The sequence below is a fragment of the Diabrotica undecimpunctata genome, chromosome 2 (assembly GCF_040954645.1).
Source record: "Diabrotica undecimpunctata isolate CICGRU chromosome 2, icDiaUnde3, whole genome shotgun sequence".
NCBI classification, from domain to species: Eukaryota; Metazoa; Arthropoda; class Insecta; order Coleoptera; family Chrysomelidae; genus Diabrotica; species Diabrotica undecimpunctata.
Genome location: NC_092804.1, coordinates 156762803 through 156784915, shown reverse-complemented (window position 1 = coordinate 156784915; position 22113 = coordinate 156762803). Strand labels below are relative to the sequence as shown.

The 22113-nt window shown below is 33.6% G+C and overlaps 2 protein-coding genes across 4 annotated transcripts in view; one reads left to right on the top strand and one right to left on the bottom strand.

Annotated features, from left to right (window-relative positions):
- Nucleotides 1-22113, bottom strand: part of Cep290 (Centrosomal protein 290kDa) — a 154335-nt gene that overhangs the window by 31115 nt on the left and 101107 nt on the right. The window lies entirely within an intron of this gene.
- Nucleotides 8257-22113, top strand: part of LOC140435118 (probable cytochrome P450 6a14) — a 55397-nt gene continuing 41540 nt past the window's right edge. Inside the window, exons 1-2 of one of the 2 annotated variants that reach the window (XM_072523833.1) lie at nucleotides 8257-8449; nucleotides 18278-18503. In XM_072523833.1, coding sequence (XP_072379934.1) covers nucleotides 18286-18503 — 218 coding nt within the window. In that variant the 5' untranslated portion in view covers nucleotides 8257-8449; nucleotides 18278-18285. The remainder of the gene's footprint in view (nucleotides 8450-18277; nucleotides 18504-22113) is intronic. The other variant, XM_072523834.1, reaches the window with a different exon arrangement.

Sequence of the window (22113 nt, the reverse complement as noted above, 5' to 3'; positions counted from 1 at the left end):
AGAAAGACCCTGTAGAAATATGATTGAATGCATCTATAGTTTTAAATATTTATTAGTACTAATTTAGGACGGAACAGATTAGCTCACTAATCTTTCTGGTCAGATTACTGTGTGTGTTTTATTAACAAAAAAAAATATTGCCAGTGGAAAAGTGTTTCGCTGGATAACGGCTTGTCTTTTCCTGTCGGATCTTGATGTCCCAGTACCATAATCAGTATACCTTTTTTTATCATATGTCAGTGATATTATGAATAAAGATTTATTTATTCGAGATCTTTAATATTTGGAGAGAGAGGAAGATTATCAATCGTTTGAAGACGAAGAACAAGGAGGATTTAGAGCAGGTCGTTTATGTACAGATAACATCTTCTGTCTTAAACAAATTATAGAAAAGAAAATTGTGACAAATAGAGAGTTACATATGACTTTTGTAGATCTTGAGAAGGCATATGACAGAACAACTCGATATCGATGACAATCAAAAAATAAATCCATGCAACGAATATAAATACCTGGGCGTCATCTTCGACCGTAGTGGAAAAGACGAACGAGAAATAGAACATCGAATTGTACAAGCACGAAGAGCTATAGCATATTTGAACGGAATTCTATGGAGTAAAGAAATATCAAAGAAAAAAAAATGGAACATCTATGAGACAATGGTTAAAACTAGCCTACTTTATGGAGCTGAGACATGGAGAATAACCGAAAAATATAAGAAAAAGGTCGAAGCCACGGAAATGGATGCCATCAGAAGATCGATGAGAATATCAAGAGCCGACAGAATACGAAATGAAGTGATAAAACAACAAATGGGTATAGAGGGCACTATAGTTGAGGATATTGAGAGAAAACAGCTCATATGGTATGGGCATGTGAGCCGAATGGGGGACGAAAGATTGCCTAAAAAAACGATGGTGTGGCAACCGCCAGAGAAGAGGAAACGAGGAAGACCACCACAGAGCTGGACCCTGGGAGTTAGGAAATCGATTAGCGCTCGAAATCTGGACGAAGACCTAACTCAAGACAGAATACAGTGGCGTTTGTGAGTCGGACAACGTCGTAAGACGTTATAAAAAACCGAATATATATATATATATATATATATATATATATATATATATATATATATATATATATATATATATATATAATATTTGGATATTAAACCCATTATTACTATTGAACCTATGGGTTGTGCTTCTTGGACCACTAAAAAGCGTTTTAATGGTTTAGTTTTTATTTATGTGGTTACTGTTACTGAAGGACTTAATTTACTAAGAATGAATTCATGATTCCAATATATTTTAATTAAGGTCTTAATTATTTAATATTTTTTTACCTCTACTTTGATGTTTTTTTTTTTTAAAATACAAGTTGCACCTTACAATTTAAGCTAATATGTCACACAAAAATAAAAAAAAATGTTAAATTATCATTTAAACACAAAATATTTATTTTTGTTTTTATTTTCTCTAACCTTTAATTCATACGCCTTTAAGTCCTCCGCCTGTTTGTTTGTCGACAATCTGGTCCCGTCTATGCGTAAGAAAGTCTTGATTTACATTCAAATTCGTGTATTTAATGACGCATTTACTTTTTTAACAAATATTTTCACCTACACATTCAATTTAAAATTATTGTCAAATTTATATTTTTACGAAAGTTTGAAGTGTTGAAATATTAATCATTACATCTAAAAAAGACACATAATGTTTGTTAATTTTATAATAAAAGTATCATGAATATTTATAACAAAAATGTATTTTATATGTATGGCGATAAATTTATTTGTAATACTCAACGTTAAAGAAACAATTATTATAATCCTTCAAATTATGTAAATTATGCCTCCATGAAAATGACGTAAGAATCATGTTTAAATTATAACAGTATTTTTTATTTCAAATGATGTCTGTGTACCAATCATATATTGCAGTTTGTTTTGTTCTCAGCTTAATGATCTGAACTTAATGATCAGTGACGTTAAACTCAAACTTAAAAAAGTAAAACATCAACAATCGACTAACGTTGAAGACCATTGAAATCAGACCAAAACCATCATACAAGAAAAAACAAAAATTAAAAAACTATTAATAAAGGCAAACAACAATGGACGATTGATAAAATCCAAATAACAAGACATAAAAAGGGAGACCAACACAAATTTGTGAAAATTATAGAGGACGATAAGTAGTAACGTTACCAAGAACAACGTATAAAATATTGACATCAATAATTGTAGAAGATAAAATTAAGAAGATTGTCAAAGATCACGAAGAATAAAGTGGGATAATAGCAATGTGGATTTCCAGAAGGAAAATCAAAAATAGATAATAGATGCTATACACACAATAAAACAAATAATGGAAATAGCCCATTGAAAAGTTACATTGAGATTACATTTTTAAGAGGACGCAATTTTATTTTTTTGATATGTGGAAGGTGGCTAGTGTAAGCTTAAATTAAAAGTTTTTGGGGTCGCTACCCTTGTCCCTAGGCGACCATCTTAGAAAAAAAGGGGCAAAGGATTTTTGCAAAATTAAAAACCCTATGTAGCACTACGCTACCGTAACCTTAGCCAATTCCATATCAATTAATGTATCAAGCAAAAAAAACCATAGTTATACGGACTAACTATTGAACTGAACGTTGGTTGAAAATCAGTGCTAGTTGGCAAGCGATTTGAAGCAGAACTAGATGGGAATAAACACAAACGATATTAAGTAGAAAACAAAACCGGCAGACGAGAGGCACAATTAATAAAATGAATTAAATAATGATGATGAAATATTTAAATGAGAATTCAGCCAACTCGAGTTAAATAAAACTATGAAAACAGTCGTCTGGTGAGAAAATTTTGGTACAGTTTAAATATTTAGGAACCGCATGTAGATAAATCATTTATTTTATTTGATAATAATTCAAATTTAGTGAAGCTAATGCTAGAAATTTATTACTCAAATATTATTTTCGATTTTATTGTGTGGGGTGATTATTCCATATGCGTGGAAGAGTACCGTTAAGTATCTGATAAACCGGTCTGTCTCACCTTATATCCACGGAAAATATTTCTAGACACTTATAAGAACTTCTTTTTAGCCGTACCTATAGTGTATTTTTATGTATGAGAGAGTAATAAAACAATAACTTATGTATGCAAATCCCTAAACTGTTGATACGGGTGACTCAATGAAAAACAGATATTTGTCAACAAGTTTACAGAAGTATATAGGAAAACAATTTTAAATTGAGTATGACCACCAGATATAAAGGTTGGAGCAGAATAGAATACAATAGTTGTGAGGGTTACTAATCCCTAAATAAGGTTGCCAGTGTCGGAGTGATGGAGGTTAACAGGTACTAATGAATTTGCAAGAAATGTAAGATGTTTATTTTATTGGTTATACATAACCAATAAAAGTTTAATAAGTACCTACCTATTTGCAAAATAAAGTTTAATTCTTTAGATAAAATAAAACGTTTTATTTTATCTGAAATGAGTGCATTCCACGAAGTAAGGGTTTCAACAATCAAACATTTAATTCTTTAATTCCAGGAATCTACGACAGTAATTGACTAGATAATTACCTTCTAAACTTATTCCACAGAAAATGTGATAGTGGGTTTTTCCATTTTGTAGGAAGGTCCAAGTGGCGTATTCAAAATTCTTAACAGTTCACTAAAAGTAGGTACTTCAGTTGCAAGGTGCAGTTTATTGTGTATACTGGTGTTATGGAAAATTTGGAAGTGCCGTGTAAACGCCGAAAAATTGGTCCTCTAACAGTTAATGAAAAAACATTAATATTTAATTGTTTTAAATCATTTACAGACAAACGTTTATGTGAAAGTGTTGATGAGACCGTTGAGTTAGTTAGCAGTACACTTGGTGTTGGGAAATCTACAATTTACAGAGTTATTAAAGAAGAGAAATGTGGTAGCTTTCAAATGCCACGTAATGCTCCAGGGAAACCAAAATTTCAAATAGAATATCATTTTAAAGAAGGACTTCGACGGAAAGTGCATGAATTCTTCTTTAGACAAGAATTTCCAACATTGGATAAAGTTCTTGTCTCAGTTCGAGATGATAAGGATTGCCCAGAAATGAGTCGAAGTACGTTATGGAAACTTTTAAAAGAAATAGGCTTCCGCTGGAAAAAGAATCCCAGAAAGTCTATTTTATTAGAAAGAAGCGATATTGTCATATGGAGAAGACATTTTCTAAGAACCATAAAGGAAATGAGAAACCAAAAAAGAAAAATATTTTATCTTGATGAAACATGGATCAACGAGGTTCATACACCAAATAAATTTTGGCAGGATGAAACTGTTACAAGTCAAAGGCACGCTTTTGTAAATAACTTATCTACTGGTTTAAACCCACCATCAGGAAAGGGACGCAGGCTGATAATAGTACACATTGGCAGTTCAGACGGTTTTGTTGAAGGTGGTTTATTAACTTTTGAATCAACTCGTACCGGTGACTACCATGAAGACATGAACGCTGATGTCTTTCAAGAATGGTTCGAACAAATGATAGATCTTCTTCCTAAGAACTGTGTAATAGTAATGGATAATGCAAGTTATCACTCCAGACTTATAGAAGGACTGCCCACAACCAAGTGGTTAAAAAAAGACTTGCAGAATTGGCTGAGTTCAAAAAATATTACGTACCATCCCGGATCTATAAGAAAGGAACTTTATTCGTTGTGTGCCCTTCATAAAGAAAAATTTAAAAAATACGAAATTGATGAAATTGCCAAAAATCGTGGAATGACAGTACTTAGATCCCCACCATATCATTGTGAATTAAACCCGATTGAACTGGTATGGGCACAGATAAAGAGTGAAGTTTCAAGAAAAAATACCACTTTTAAAATTCATGATGTTAAACAGTTGTTTTTGGAGGCCGTAAATAATGTAAAACCTGAAAACTGGGAAAAGGCAGTAAATCACACTATTAAAGAAGAGGAAAAAATGTGGAAGCTGGACAATATTACTGATAAAATGATCGAGCCAGTTATTATAAATCTTGGTTCTGAAAGTTCATCTTCTGAATCTGATTTGGATTTGTAACAAGTAGCTGTAAGTTTTATATTAATATTTTTATTCATCTATTTAACATACCTTAGACGGTTTTAAAAACTCTTTTTCTCTTTTGTAATTTTTAAAAATTAAAAAAAATGTGAATTTTTTAAAACCCTTTTTAATGTAGGCCAGTCAGTTCTAATATAGTGTGTGATAAAAGAGGTCACTTTTGTTTACATACACATAACACTTTATAACACTGAAATAATTCATTTATTTTTTACAATTATTCAAAGTAATTTTTCAATTAATCTTGAGCACGCCCATGGAGTGGTCGGAGCTACCAGTTAAAATTATGCTAATTACTCTCTCGTTCATAAAAATAAACTATAGTAAATAGAAAAAACACAAGTTAGCCTATATAAAATAGACCTCAGGATAAAAAAAAAATAATACCATCGATTGGGAGCAGTAAATCGCTTATGGTCGTTATTTAGCTGTGTAGCGAGTATTCCCTATCTGGAGTTGCATAAAGATAAATGTCTCTAATTCATCCTTATGTACTGTACATTTGGTCAAACAACGTAAATACTTTAACGGCAGTGTATAATCTATTTGAAGTTTAAATTTTTCTTCTTTAGTTCGCATCAACCATAAAGATTTAAATCAACTTTATCTTTTAATTTCACTTTATATCCACTATTATATTTATATAATTTTTTTTTCTGAAAAATGGCTTTGGCAGAGCCAATTAGCCAGACTTATTTGTGTTTATTGTTAAAATCGACTGAATTTTTAATTATTATTGATTGCAGATTCATAGTCAAATATTAGTACTACATATACCTAATATTTTTATGGATACATAAATTTTTTATATTTTATATATATTATACATATTTTTATTTTCTTTTTTTTATTCTTTTATTTTATTGTTTTTTTTTTGTTTTGTTGCTTTTTGTTTTTTGCTTTTTTTTTTGTTCTTTTTGTTTTTAATTTATTTTTTTGTTTTTTGTTTTTTTCCTATTATTTATATAATTTAATTAATACATTACACGATATTGTTTTGCATCACCGAGTGCATGTAAAGGGGTATAAGTACTTATCAACCTAAGCATTAGTATTAAAAAAAAAATTCTGTCTTTATCTTGGTAAAGTTTTAATATAAAATCACTCAAATTTTCTGTTTGTATATTGTAAAAAAACGCCACATCCTCCGTGTTATGCCATTTGTCTTGCCATCTTTCAATTGACCTTTCCCTTACCTGTCTTCTCTCGGCCATAGTAAGATTCGGGCCTCTTCTCTCATAAAGCTCTTTTCTTTCCACCGCCAGAACATGCAACGGAACACATCCAGTGATGGTCCACAAGGCTGCCGCAGACACAGTCCAGTAGGCACATGCCACTCGCAACAGATTTGTTCTGTCCACTCGTGTCATGAGCCCCCTATAGACCGTTATCTCTACCGCCCCGCTCCAGACTGGTGCCGCATAGAGGACGATCGACTGTACAACGATCGACCGGATCGACTGATGCAGCTTGTGAAAACAAGCTGCTCAGTCGATCTGGTCGAGCTGGTTCCTAAAAAAACTGATACAACTCTTAGTAAGATTTGATTATTTTCAGCAGTGTATTTGATTGGTGTGACATTATATTATATTTTTTATGACAGACAAATAATATTTTGTAAATCTTCATCAGCATTGATAACAGCTTGCAGTATTCGGTCCATCTGCGTGAAAATACTATGAAATTGTCTTCTTTAGAGAGCTCTTCCCAAACCTGTTGTATACCGTGGCACAGCTCTTCAGCATTTTGAGGTATAAAATTACGCCGATACAACTGTTTTATAAAAACCTCCCACACATTATCGATTGGGTTTAAATCTGGACTGTAGTTGGGCCATGGTAAGGTTTCGATGTTGTTATTCTGGAGCCACTGGTTTATTATATTGGCAGTGTAAACAGGACAAGTATCTTGTTATTTTCTGGATACAACTATTCTACACTGAGAAATATGACGTTTTCTAGAATATTCACATGTCTCGTCAACAAACCTGCCACCAATACGGCATACCATTCGTATTCCTCTAGATGAAATTCATCCCCATACATTGGCGCTAAAATGACCACCTGCTCGATATCTATCAACATATAGAGGATTAAATCTATTATTATCTGGTCTATACACCCCAATTTTGTCCTTTTTAGAAGATTGAAATCTTTCTCATCTGTAAATATTACCCTGTCCCAAAAATCTTGATTTTGTAGCTGATGGTTTAAAGCAAATACAAGTCTTGATTGCTTGGCGATGCTTTAATTCTGCGCCAAGTTGTTGTGTTTCTTCCCGGAAACTGTGACATAATTCTTGTAGTTTTCGCATCTTCAAAAGGATTCTCTTCTAATCTCTCCAAAAGCGTATGATCTTCATGAGCGGTAGATATTTTTGGTCTTCCAGAACCTTGCTTTCTTTCGAGAGTTTCTTGTTCTCTCCTTTTTTTGTTAATATTAAAAAATGTTCTGCTTGCTTTAAAATGATTCGCTACGGCAGATAATGACCAACCATCTTCTAATTTCGTTACAATTCTTGCTTTTAGTTCTTTGCTAGCATGTGGAACCATTTTCTGAGGTTGAACAGAATAAGTTATCTAACAAATTTTAAGATTTGACAATGACAGTGACAGTGACAGTGACAGTATGTAAATAATAAGTATTTATCATTCAAAATACACTGCTTAATTTTCTATAAAATACGCTTTAAGAGTCGTACCAGTTTTTTTAGGAACCAGCTGTACCTCTGCAGGGTATCTTTATGCATTTCTTTTATGCACTCATTATGATCATTAGCATTCCGAACTATTAGTTGAATGACTTCTAGAGCCATTTCGACGCCAACTCACAAATTTTAATTGAAAAAAGAATGGTGCTTATGATACCTACCTCCTATTGGAAAATGTTATTTCCTTAATATTTAAACATTCACGTTGCTAAAACGTTAGGTTATTAATGCCGACTTGTACATTTGTACGTAATTTATTTAATGTTAACTTGTATTGTTTTAATATTATGTTTCGATCCTTATCTGCAAAGAAAACCATATAACCTCGCAACTCGCGTGGCTTGTTCCGATATTAGTTTTGTAATATCCATGATTACCAACAACTTACCCACATTAAGTTTGTACTTGGAAAATGCGTAAATAAAAAAGTCTTCGTCTTCTTGCGAGAACAGTGGTGCCCTGTAAACTAGGTCGTGCTGCTGTCGGTTAAGAGAAGTCGCGCTACCACTTTATAGTAGTTATAATATCAGATATTGGTGTCCACAATATCTCGAACGATATAATCATTGCGTGAGTTTTAATTTAAATTTTTTAATTACTTGCTTGTTTGGTTTGTGTAATGTGAAAGAGTTAATATACAAAGGTAAGAGGTTTTTTTATAAATAATAACAAAAATTAACAATACTTGCTCGGAATGTTACTATTGTATGAGTTTTATAATTATTATATTTATGGTTGCATCCAACTCCTTATTTTGTGATAACAATGCATATTATAATAAAGTTAATACATTTATAAAGTAGACGGAAAATAAAATATTGATACTTAAACGCTTAATTATTCTATTGGAGTAAAAATTTTTTTGATCTAATCAGCAATCCTTCTAAGATTTTTAATTTCCATAGCTGTTATTTTTGTTAAGTATATTTTCTGTAATGTCCATGCTTCACTCGCATACGTTATAGATGGGGCAGCTTTATTAGACAGGTAACCCTCGTTTTCTGCCAATTCTATCGAAACCGCTCTTAAGTATGTGGAATTTAGATGTAACTTTAGATATATCCATTCTAGTTTTCTTTCTATAATGTATTATTTGTATATCGTCATTCTTGTTTGAATTGGTTTAAATCTGTTCGGATTTTGTTGAATTCTGTGGCTATTATATCTTGATTGTGGGTTAGTAGCGTCACTGTCTCGTTATAGTTGTTCATTATTTTCTTGAAATCGTAGGCTTCCACGGCCAGAGTCAGAATTATAGTTTATTCGTCTTCCGGGTTTGGACCGTGTCATTTGTGAGTGACCCAAAAGTGGGTTCATCTCGACGTTTCGCTACAATTGTATGTAGCTTCTTCAGGAGAACAAAAAAGAAAAAATAGAAAAACAAGAGACAGGAAGATGGGTAGTTAGCAACGGTAACTCAGTTACTCAACGCAACCAGAGGCGAATACTAACTACCAAGATGGGCATTTGGTCACAGTAACTCAACTACTCAACGCAGCCAGAGGTGAAAACCAAATGCCAGGACAGGGATTCACGTCCAACAGCTCAGAACACTAACGCGTCGAGAGGCAGGGAGTGAATCCGACGATTACTCCGCTACCGCTCTATTTATAGTTAGGTAATGGGTCCTAAGGACCCATTACCGCCCCTATCTTCCTGTGGTGTCTATTCTATTCCTTGTTCCTGTGGACAAGTGTATATTGGCGAAACTGGTCGTTCCGTCAAAACTCGTATTCAAGAGCATCAAAGATGCATTCGATCAGGTCTTTTCTCCCATTCTGCAGTTGCAGAACACTGCCAAGAAATCGGTCATTCCATATTATTCGAAAAAACCCATATTATTTCTAAGAGCCCCTTCTTTTATTCCAGGAAAATCCGCGAATCTCTAGAGATCCAGAAAAAATCCACATAATATCAATCGAGAGGAAGGATACTACTTGTCTCCCATCTGGAATCTCAGTCTAGAGCCGCCGTCCGGTCCCGCTACCACGATGCAGCCACATGATTGGCCAGCGCGCGCTTCTTGACGTTCGCGCCACGGAGTGTGCCGATACGTCCCGACACGACAGGTCACCGCGACTATAAATAGAGCGGTAGCGGAGTAATCGTCGGATTCACTCCCTGCCTCTCGACGCGTTAGTGTTCTGAGCTGTTGGACGTGAATCCCTGTCCTGGCATTTGGTTTTCACCTCTGGCTGCGTTGAGTAGTTGAGTTACTGTGACCAAATGCCCATCTTGGTAGTTAGTATTCGCCTCTGGTTGCGTTGAGTAACTGAGTTACCGTTGCTAACTACCCATCTTCCTGTCTCTTGTTTTTCTTTTTCTTTTTTGTTCTCCTGAAGAAGCTACATACAATTGTAGCGAAACGTCGAGATGAACCCACTTTTGGGTCACTCACAAATGACACGGTCCAAACCCGGAAGACGAATAAACTATAACATTATTTTCTTATTAAGGCTTAATTGGTTATTGATGTTGTAAATAATATTTTATTTATTAAGTTCAAGTGATTGCATTGCAGCATCGTATCTTTCTGCGTTTTATTGATCCAAGTTTACGGAGATAAATTCTATAATATTTCCTAATCCAATGAGACCTCTTTTATTTCTGGTTGCTGGATAAACTTAATCGAGTTTCACTTGGGCTGTTTTGAGAAGATATTGCAATGTTTTGTCGAAGTTCTGTAGACTGTCGAAGTACGGCTGACTTAGTTAAATATGTATAGCCGTGATTGTAGTATGATATTGAGATTCTAATATTTCGATTTCTTGTGCTATGGGTTCCAATTGGAAATAGTGGATGAAATCATGGGTGCTAATTTTGATTCTGGTTTCTCCAAGCTTAACACGAAGGATCCCTGGATTGTCTTGAAAATCTTGGATTTTCACTGCTTGGGCTGTTGCTGAGATACATCTGTAAAGTATTTTTTGGGTTTAGTTTTTATTGGTGGTTGATGTTTAATATTTTTGCTCTCTATTATATATGTTTGCTCTTTTACAAAATTTCTTATTTATTTCTTTATACATCTATTTTGTTTTTAATCTATGCTCCTTCTTCTTCTTCCTCCTCTTTATGAGCAATTCTGCTTTTTCATTGGCGGATTAATATCTCTATTGAAGGTTGCCACTCGATCTTTTGAACGGTCGTCCGATACTTCTTTTACCGATTAGTGACTTATATCTTGCTATTTTGACAGCACGGGTCTCCTCCATTCTGCTTATGTGGTTATTCCATTCTTTTTTCTATTTTGCGTCCATTAATTTATACACTGTACGTTACATTTTCTTCTAATGTCTTCACTTCTCTTTCGATCTCTCATCCTATTTCTTGTAATTCTTCTCAGTACTCTCATCTCTGCCATTTCTAGTAGCCTTTGTATTGTTGCTGTATCGGGTCTTGTTTCTGAGGCATATGTCATTATTAGTCTTATACTGGCTTTATAAATTCTTGACTTGATCTCAGTGTTAATGTGTATGTTTCACCATATAGTGTTATTAAAGCACCCTGCCAGTCTATTTGCTTTTTGATCTCTCGCTCCATTGTCCAGGTCTACATAACTAGACAGTGTTATTCCCAGATATTTTATTTCCATTACTTGTTCAATACTGATGCCATTAATTTCTATTTTACATCTGGTTGGTTCTTTGCTGACTACTATTGTTTTAGTTTTCTGAGATGAGATTGTCATATTAAATTCTTTTGCTCTTATGTTAAATCTGTGGACCAGTCTTTGCAGACTATCTTCATCTCGGACTATCAATATTGCGTCGTCTCCTTCAAAGTATTTTTATTTCTTTGTTTTCCATTCTGTATCCTCTTCTTTTGTTAACGCTTTTGATGATTTCATCCATGATTAAGTTGAAAAGCATGGGGCTCAATGAATCCCCTTGTTTTAGTTCTTCGGCTTGAGAACAATTTATTTGCATTTATATTTCCTTCACCAAAAACTTTCTTGCCCAGCTTCCTTCGACTCCATCACTTTCTGTTATATATGTGTTTCTGATTTTTTTCGGTTATTCTTAGGTATCCTGTGGATTCATCTTGTAAGCCTTCGATTCTTAACTTTGTTTTGTATGGTGGTGTTTTGTTATCACATATATGTTTTTATTCGGATTTTGCACAATACCAATTTATGATCGCTTCCTATTCCTGCTGATGTTAGTGCTCTTACATCCAAGATTTGAGAGGAGTGTAACTCTCTATTCGACAGAATATAGTCTATCATAGATCTTTGTCCTCTACTGTCTTCAAACGTGTATTTACATTGTTCTTTGTGAGGGAAAAATGAATTATTAATACGTATTTCGTTTATGCTGCAGAGGTCCGTCAAAAGGTATCTGTTTTCATTTCTAATATTTTCATTATATCTGTTTTATTCCTGGAACTATATCATTGCCAACACAGGCGTTAAAATCATCCATAATGATTATATATTCATCACTTAGGGTCTCGTTTATTACAGTCTGAAGGTGTTCGTAGAAGTTTTGACATGTGGTGGTATCTCTGTTGTTCTCTAGTGCATAGATCGTAGAAAGTACGTAACATCTCATCAGGCGAAGTTTCATTTCAAGGCTCAAATCTCTTCCGCAGAACACTCTCTTCATTTTAGTGAATATGGATCTGGCTTTTTCTATTCTTATTTTGATTTCTGCTGAGCTATCGTTGTCTTCATTTATAAAAGTGCCTAAATATTTGTATTTGCTAACTCGATCGATAATTTCATTGTGTAAATATAAATTTTGGTGTTTTTTAATCTAACACCATTTATTTTAATACCTACGGATTGCTCAGAGAGTGTTCTATTCATTACGTCTTCGGAATAGAGATTAAACAGGGTTGGTGACAGTATACACCCTTGTCTCACTGCTCGCTTTATTTCGATTTCTTCAGTGGTATTATTCTCTACTCGCACTACTGCTTTCTGATTGTAGTACATATTTGCTATTAGTCGGATGTCTCGTTTATCTAAATTCTTTTCTGTCAGGAGTCTGATTAGGTGATCATGCCGCACTTTATCAAAGGCCTTGTTGTAATCTATGAAACACATGAATACATCTTGATTTATGTCAAGACATCTTTGAGACATAACGTTCAGTGCAAACAACGCCTCTCTTGTTCCAAGTCCATTTCGGAATCCAAACTGGGTATTATTGATGTCCATTTCCAGTTTTCTGTGTACTCTAGAGTGTATAATTTTCAGAAATATTTTCAGTACATGGCTCATGACCGTACATTGAAAATGTGTCAATGATGGTAAGGAATTTTTGACCTGCTGCTTGAAATGTATCTATGTGAACAATTTCCAGTGGTTTTGTTGGTTCTGGGGTTAACATAAACCTCGGTTTTTCAGGATTTATGTCGTATTTGTTTATTAGGCAAGTATTGCAGAGATTAATATGTTCGTCTATATCATTTTTCAATCTTCTCCAGTAATAGTGTTTTTGATTTAAATTTCTGTTTCGTTAATTCCTCTATGGTTTGTCTTTCCTTGGTAATAGTCTTGTACGATGGTTTTCTGTCTTTCTGGACTGTTTATATCTTCTAGGAGATTGTTAAATTTCACAAGATTAAATGCAGAAACCACACACTCTTCACACCTTTGTCTTAGCATTGTGTTTTCCCTCCGCGGAATTTAGAAAAAAATTTCTCACCAGTGTGAAAAAACTTTATTCATGCTAAAAAGTCGACGTGGGTCTTAATGAAACAGTTCGTATAATATCAAATTGCCTGAAACCGCCACCCATCGACCAGGTCTATCACAACTCATCAGAGGACATGTTACATCAGAGGTAGAACGAAAAAAAGTAGTAGATAGATCAAACAAACTCCTTATATGACTACCAAACTCAGCCAAGCAGACTAAGGTCTCGAAAAAGCTTTCTAAAAAAATCAAGATCCGTCCGAATAAACCTACGTTAAGTCTAAGCAGATTAAGAACTGGCGACTCACGTTGTGCTAGTAGCCTGAGAAGATGGGGATACCAGGAAGCCGATACCGTGGGTATCGGCTCCATTGTTTTAGCAAATGATAGGACCATCTACGTGGACCATCATTGAAAATATAGGATGTAATTTGTTGGTGTTCCGGGCACGGAAATAAGTAAGGAGAAAGGCCTTGAGTACTTTACTCATTAAACTGATTAGGTGGTTATCTTTGTCTGGTTTGAAGTAATAGCATATTTGTCAGAAAAGGATATTATATATCATCAACCACTTTAAAAAATTCACTGAACTCCTATAAACTAAATTATTCCAATTCTTAAAATTAAACAATTTAAGTAAAACTAATAATCCTGTATATATTTCTAGATCTGAAATTTACGATTTTATTATGTACATTTTAAATAGTATTAATTATTTTAAATTGTGAATTTAACGTCGTCTTCCATTATGGTTTGATTTATAGAATCCAGCTACCTTAATGTTCCATAAATTAAACATGTGTAACATACTTTGATCATTTTTTGTGGGCTAATATCCATCTGGTATGCGACAAAATCATTGCCCAACTCGAAGATTATGCAATTGTGCGAATGCAATGTGACTGACATACTTAAAACTATTGAAAGTGCAAGGAAAGGCTTTAACGACTTTTTAATCTGGACATAAAACTTATTAGGACAAGTAAATATTTTATGCTTGCTTGATGTAAAACAATCGTTATTTTCTTTCAAAAAGGTGAAATTAATTATGCAATTGTTAATTATGTGTCTAAAACTTATCTCCCTATTTAAAGCTACAATAAAACATCACAATGAATGATTAATAGACCATGCTACAAAATATTTTATATATATTATAAATTACGTGACTTATTTGATGCCATTTCTCCATTAATTGCATTAGATTTATTAGAGTTATTCTGGGTACTATTGTTTTCGTAGGATTTTAATTTCAGTTTCTTTTAATTCATATTTTACCCATTGTTAATGCAGTTGTGATGTATTTTTTAGTATATTCTCTTAATAATTTAAGCTGTCCGCAATCAACACCGTATTAACAATGTATCCTAGCTTCTCCATTTAATATGATGTCTTCTACTCATCAAATTATAATATACAACATGGTTTATAGCGAATGTCGTTTTCTACCGATTCCCAGTACTGAAGTATATCAATAATGACAGTTCTTTCTATTACGAGCATTCTTTTGATATCTTCATTTCCAATTTCTGTAGTGGGTAGTTTGTTTTCTTTTCGCCAATTCAATTCCAAACCCCACCTCCGCATATGAGTTATCTTTGTGCAAGAGAATCATAAATAATCGTGTTATTTCCTATATTTTCTTGACAATCTACTGAATTTTTAGCTTTTGCAATCTTTCATATGTTTCTGTCAAAGTTTCTGGTTAACTGATATAGTCCGCCCCAAAAGCGTACATCGAAAAAAATGACAGAAAACACAAAAAGAAAGTTAGAAATTGTAGAAAAAAAATTCTAAGAAAGATATTTGGACTAATCACCGAAAATGATATATAGAAATCTAAATATAATCATGAACTTTTTCAACTGTTTAAAGAACCACCTATCTCAGAATTCGCTAGATTCCAGAAACTTCGGTGCGCTAATCATATAGTGAGGATGGACCATGAACAATCCGACTGAAAAGAGCTCTAGATGGTAAAATCACAGATTAACAGACCATGTTAATCTGTGGTAAAATGCAGGGCAGAAGAGCAAAAGGAAGGCGACGTGCAAGATTGGAGAGTGGGAGCAGATGCGCACAGTTTGCTGAACGTTAGGACTTGGAAACGAACGGCGCAGGTCTGTGTATATTGGAGACAGAAATTACAGGAGGACAATCCTCAATTTGCGCTGTAGAGTCGTTGAAAGGAACTGTTAGTCTTCATTGAATGCAATATTTGAACAAATTTTTTGGTCACATTTGGGTACGTTTTCACCTTATTCTATAAAGGACATGGCTTACCACCAAAGTGGACAAAAGCACATATTAACAAAGTCTACAAAAAAGGTGATAGAAAGAATTGTTCAAACTATAGGGGGCTATGTATCATAAATTCACTTTCAAGATTCTATGGAAAAATAATAAAAAATAAAATTGAAAAAGAGATGACAGATGTAGAAGAACAAAATGACTTTTGTGCAGGCAGATCCTGTATAGACAGCATATTTTCTCTACAGCAGGTTATTGAGAAAAGATTAGCCCTCAACCTTTTAACTTATGTAGTCTTTATAAATCTGACAAAGGCATACAATAGTGTTCCACGTTTAATGCTCTGGTTAACAATGAAAAAACAAGGAATAAATAAAAAATATATAAAAGCAGTACAACAACTTTACAAAAATATGATGGTAAACATTAAAACTGGAAACAAATTAACTAGAGAAATTCCTATTAGTAAGGATCTAAAGCAAGGCTACTCCATAGCACTTACACTTTTCAAAATATATCTGAATGAGGCGCTCTTAGTGCTGAGAAGAAAATAGTGCAATATGGGCATTCCAACTGAAGACGAGAGGTTGTACATGATACACTTCGCCGACCACCAAGCCATTCTAGCTGAAGACGAGAGTGATATAGACTATATGCTTAGAAAACTGGAAGAGGAATAACTTCCAATTAATATACAAAAAATCGAGTATTTAGTTACAGGAGAAAAACCAGAAAACCTGCAAATTGAAATGGGAGCTATAAAATAAACTGAAACCTTCAAATACTTGGGAGTTTAAATAACATCAGAAGCAAGAAGTAATGAAGAAATACATTCTAGGATAGACCAAGCAAAATTAGTAGCCAGAGACAGTAACACAGACTATTGTGGAATAATAAAATAACAAAAGAAAATAAAAGAAGAATTTATAAAACAGTGATAGAAATTATCAAAATAGACTATTGGAGACGATGTTGTCCGTACACTAGACTTAATAGGGTGAGGAACGTAGATATTACGAGAGAAATGGAAATTGACCTAGACATAATAGATACCATCAAAGCCAAAAGACTAAACTGGTATGGACACCTACAGAGAATGCTTGAAAATAGATGGCCAAAAGAGATAGAAAAAAAGGACTTCGTCCGCTAGAAGAAAACGAGGTAGACCAAAACTGTCATGTAGAGAAGATCTCGAAGCTGCAATGACCGTCAGAGATTTAAAAACTGAAATTTTAAATATATATACATATATTATAGGATAGATGAGGCCAAAGAACTTTTAAATCAGCTCTACCTTTCCTCGCTAGAAGGGGGATTGAAAATAAATATATCTAAAACCCAGATGATGACAAATCTTGTAGTCAGCGAAGATACATGCGTAGGAACAAGATCCATAGACCAGGTAATGGCCTATAAATACCTAGGTCATGAGATTCGCATAGGAAAAGATAACCAAACCGTTGAGCTTCTCCGTCGTATAAGACTGACTTGAGCAGCATTATAGATACAGTGTAAATGTAAAATGTTGCAAATGATGGTAGTCTACCAATAAATGATAATGTAAACCTCTTCCTACTCAATATTTTCTCCTTCGTAAGGATGTAGTGGCGTCATGTAATTTATTTGACTATTTCTATCCAACTACCTCTCTCCTGTGCGTGTTTTTTTTTGCTTCGGAGAATGAGTAACCACTCATGTCCTTTATTTGGTCCGACCATCGTACTGGAGATATTCCTCTGGATCTTTTACTCAGATACGCTACGTTACTTTCAACTATCATTCGCTCCATGCCTTCTCTTCTTCTAGTTATATGTCCAAAATATCTCAGTATATTTTAGTTGATAGTTGTGATAAGTCTAGTTTTTATGTTAAGTTCTGCTAGAATTAAGTTATTTGTGCGATGGCGGTCCGTGGTATGGGCAACATTCTACGGTAGACCCACATTTCAAATACCATTATACGCTTTGAATCGGCTTTTTTTATTGTCCAAGTTTCTGAAGCATAGGTGGCGATAGGAAATATCAATGCTCGAACAAGGAGTAATTTTGTGTTTTTTGTGATGTCAGTGTTCTTCCAAATTTTTGTGAGTTTAACTGTTGCCGATATGGCCATTGTGATGCGTAGACGGATCTCGTCTTAGCATCCTCCACTGTTAGTAATATTAGTAATTAAATTGCCTCACCACTTCGTAACCTGCTATGATTTTTATCTCTGCCTGGTTATTTCTGATTCTATCGACGATCATTACTCTATTACTTACATGCTTGTGGAAATTATTCTAATTCAAAAATTATTAAATATTTTTTTTTGCTACCCTGTCTAAATAATTATGTTAGTGTTAATATCGTCGAATAGAGAATTTAATAACTTTACAAAAGCGCTAGCACACGATTCTTATTCTCATTTAAAAAAATCCTCGATTATGTCCTCACGCCCAGATGGATAACGTCACTAATATGATATATATGCAAAAAAAATCAATTTAAAAATAAAAATCGAGTTGTGTCGGGATACTTGTTTAAAATCGAACATTTTAGAAAAAATGAATTTCTAATTATTTCAACATATTTTTCCTTTTAGATTACAAAATGGAGGTTATCAAGGAAAATTTAGGTTTAATATTATTCCTCACAATTTTCGTTTTAATATATATGTACTACAAAAATGCCTACAAATACTGGAAAAACATGGGAGTGCCCCAACTTGATCCGGAGTTTCCCTTTGGAGATATGTACGATACTATATTTAGAAAACAGAATATGGGCGATAAAATAAAGGAAATTTATGACAAAATGAAAGGACAGAGGTAAGTGTAAGGTGTAATTTTTATATCATTATTGTCTATCTATATCAGAATTGTCTTTCAATCAGAACTTCTTGATCTTGGGTCATCTCCCAAAAATATTTTGTTAAATTTTACTCATCTTCCTCGTCAACCACTCTCTGAGATAGATAAAGTTTACATAGAAACGGTACCGTTTTTAAAAACTCACCCTAATCTTTTAACCCAACATAAAAAAATTCAAAAAGTCCCAAAACAACAAAATTAATATAATGGAAGATAAAAAAAAACAGATAGAAAAAGATCTAAATAACAAGCTTAATAAAATAATATATGAAAACAATGGTGTAAAAATATGAAAAATGTTTGAAGATAATATCTTACAAATAATAGAAAAACATACGATAATGAATCAAAAACAAAAAACAACAATGGATTACTAGCAAAATTCTTGAATAGATAGAGCAGAGAAGACAACAGGGAAATAATAGGGAGGAAGATAAGAAAAAACAGAAATTAATGAAACAAAAGATAAAAATCGCGAAAAGTGACACACTCAATATGTTTAAAAAAAGCAAAGAAATAGCCACTATTGCCTTTAGAAATTATTTTAATCAAATTGCTTTAAAATTTAACTAACATATTTATATCGGGTGTGTCATAGTAAACGGCCTATTAGACGTATCTGCCAATCTAAATGGATTTGAGATCTGAAAATTGTTTCAATACTGAACTTTTTAATAAAAATATTTTTGAGCATACCAGAATACAAGTTTATACCGGAAATAGTCTGCAATTTCGTTATTTGCATTAAATTTTTCAATTTCTCGTCAAATTGTATGGCATTTTTGGTAGTCTGAACTTAAGACTAATTGAAGAGTGGAAGTTTCAAAGGTGCTAAGTACCAAAACTTTTAATTTTGAGTTATTGCTATAGAAAGGTTGTATTTGTCATGCTTTATCTAACAAAGGCGCTAGGTGCCATTCCTAATATAAGTTTTCCTTTCCATTATCTTTGTATAGAGACTGCAAGATGGCACCAGCGATATGTGGCTTACCTGTTGCTTTACAAAGGGGTTATGTGCCAGGCTGTCGAATTTATTGTTATTAATTTTGTTCTGATTAAAACGTACAGTTTGTTGCAATGAGTGAAGTGAAAACCCGAAGAAGTAATGGTAATGGCAGTTTTGGCGAAAAACAAACATAACTTAGGGAGGCTGGCAAAACATATAAAACTAGAAAACGTAAAGATATAGCAGCAAAACTGTTGCCAACACAGGAGGTTTGTAGCATAACCTATCATGTTGCACTCTGTCTTACTCTATATATTTTTAATTTTTAGGTGATTTGTAAGTTTAAATTTAATTGTACAAGTATCAGTTATCGCTGGAGAAAATCCTTGTTTGAAAAGTTTCACCGAGAGAACACCAAAACGCAAGTTACTTATCTGATGGGTCTTATACAGCTCCTGTGGGTTAGGAGGCGCCGACGTGGTACCGGAAGATAGTAGACGTCAAACAACTACACAGCTACACCCTACCCAATGAAGATGGAGCCTTTGCTCAAGTGTGTAAGAATACATTCATGAATACCCTTGCTGTAACAAGCAAAAAGCTGGAAGTTCTTGTAAATAAAAAGAACCTTGGCGAAACTTCTTTCTCATATAATAGAACGTCTCATAAAAAATCGCTATATTCTGAAGATGATCGCTGTGCTATGAAACAGCACATTAATTCAATACCCCGCTATGTTGGTCATTATACGAGGTCAAAGTCCAGTAAAGATTACCTAAGCTCGGACTTAAATATTAAAACTTATAAATTCTATAGATCTGTTTTCAAACGCGAATTTCCAAATTTATCTTTTCGACGACCTCGAATGTATACATGTCACACATGTGATAGATTGTACTGTGAAATCCCTACAAACCAAAGGTAGTAGCCATCAGTCAAAATGTGAGCTAGAACTTCACCAAACGAAAGCCGAAAAGGCAAGAGAACTACTCAAGCAAGATACAGTAGATTCACAACAACATGGTAGCAAAGTTTGCTGCTTATCCATGAATATGAAACAGGTCATATTTGTGCCAACGTTAGTTCACTCAGATATGTTCTTCTTGTCACAGCTTTCCTGTTTCAACTTTGGAATACATGTAGGGGACACAAATAATGCTTCCACTTTTTCTGTGGCACGAAGGATTCTCGGGACGTGGCGTAAACGAAATTACTTCGCTAATGCTACGTTTTTTAAATAGGGGCTTTGCTAACAAGAAGGAAACCATTATTATTTGGAGCGACAACTGTGGTGGCCAAAATAAAAATAAATTTATTTTATATGTGTTGATGTTTTTGGTTTCTAATGGCATATACGATTCTATAGAGCAAAGATTTTTGGTAAGCGGTCACAGTGTTACGCCTTGTGAGAGGTATTTGGCCCTAATAGAAAAACAGAAAAAAACTATGAAAACATTCGTGCCGCAGGATATGATCAACGTTATTACTTCCGCAAGATACACTCCATTTTTCGATTTCATCGACATGAATAGCTTTGGTTTTTGGAACATCAAAGAGGCTGCTGAGAAAATGTTAAATACCATTAAGCTACAAGTTAGCAAATCAGTTAGAATACGTGTTAAAAAAGAGAATTATATTTATTTTACAGGGAAAGGAATCACCCATTTATTTTCAGAATTTGAATCATTGCGTGAAACTAACATTTTAAAAAGGAACAAGACGCTAAATGATTTGAAAAAAAAAATAAATTAGTGATAATGGAACCCGAACACAAAGTATCAGCGAACAAAAAGAAGAGCCTCCAATCAATGATACCTACCACACCTCAACAATCCTCAGCACCAACAGTTCTACAAAAATTTACTAGAAGTAGTTGAAACTGCACAAGAAGACCCTTGCTGAAAACATTGATATGCAAAATAATGATATATTCCATCTTATTACTGAAGAAAAGTAGGTGGGCATTAAGCACCTTCATATTTAACAAAGAAAAAAAAAATAATTTTCTTTATTTCGTTTCTTTATAACAGTATTATACTTTTAGATTAAGTTTTCCGTCTTGTTATATACATATTTTTTGTATAAATAAACAAACAAAATTATTCCTTGCGTTTTTTAACGTTGTTACTAAATATTTCAAAATATTGCTTTTGGCATACAGCTCATTTGAAACTTTCACTCTTCAATTAGTCTCAAGAGTTACTCTCTTCAATTGTTTCTTCAATATAAATGCTTCGAAACTATGGGAAAGACAATTTGGATTTAGACACGTATTGAGGATTAAAGAAATGGTATATTTTATAGATTTTGAATAAGCATTTGATAGGATCCAATACGATAGACTGTTCAAGTATCTAAAGATGGTTGAAAGAGATCATCTAATGTTAAAAACCTTGGACTAAAAAGCCTCTGTTCTCGTAGACGATATTGAGACAGAAGAAATTTTCATTGAAACAGGAGTTATACCAAGTTATCTTTTGTTATACTTTAGGCATATAATAAAACCTAGCAGATATTCGATACTGCAGTTCATACTCAAAGTAATGCTCTAAGAAAAAAGTAGTAGTAGCATACATTCTTTCTAAGTGTTGCCATTTTGTCTTTATATAACTTTTTGGAAAC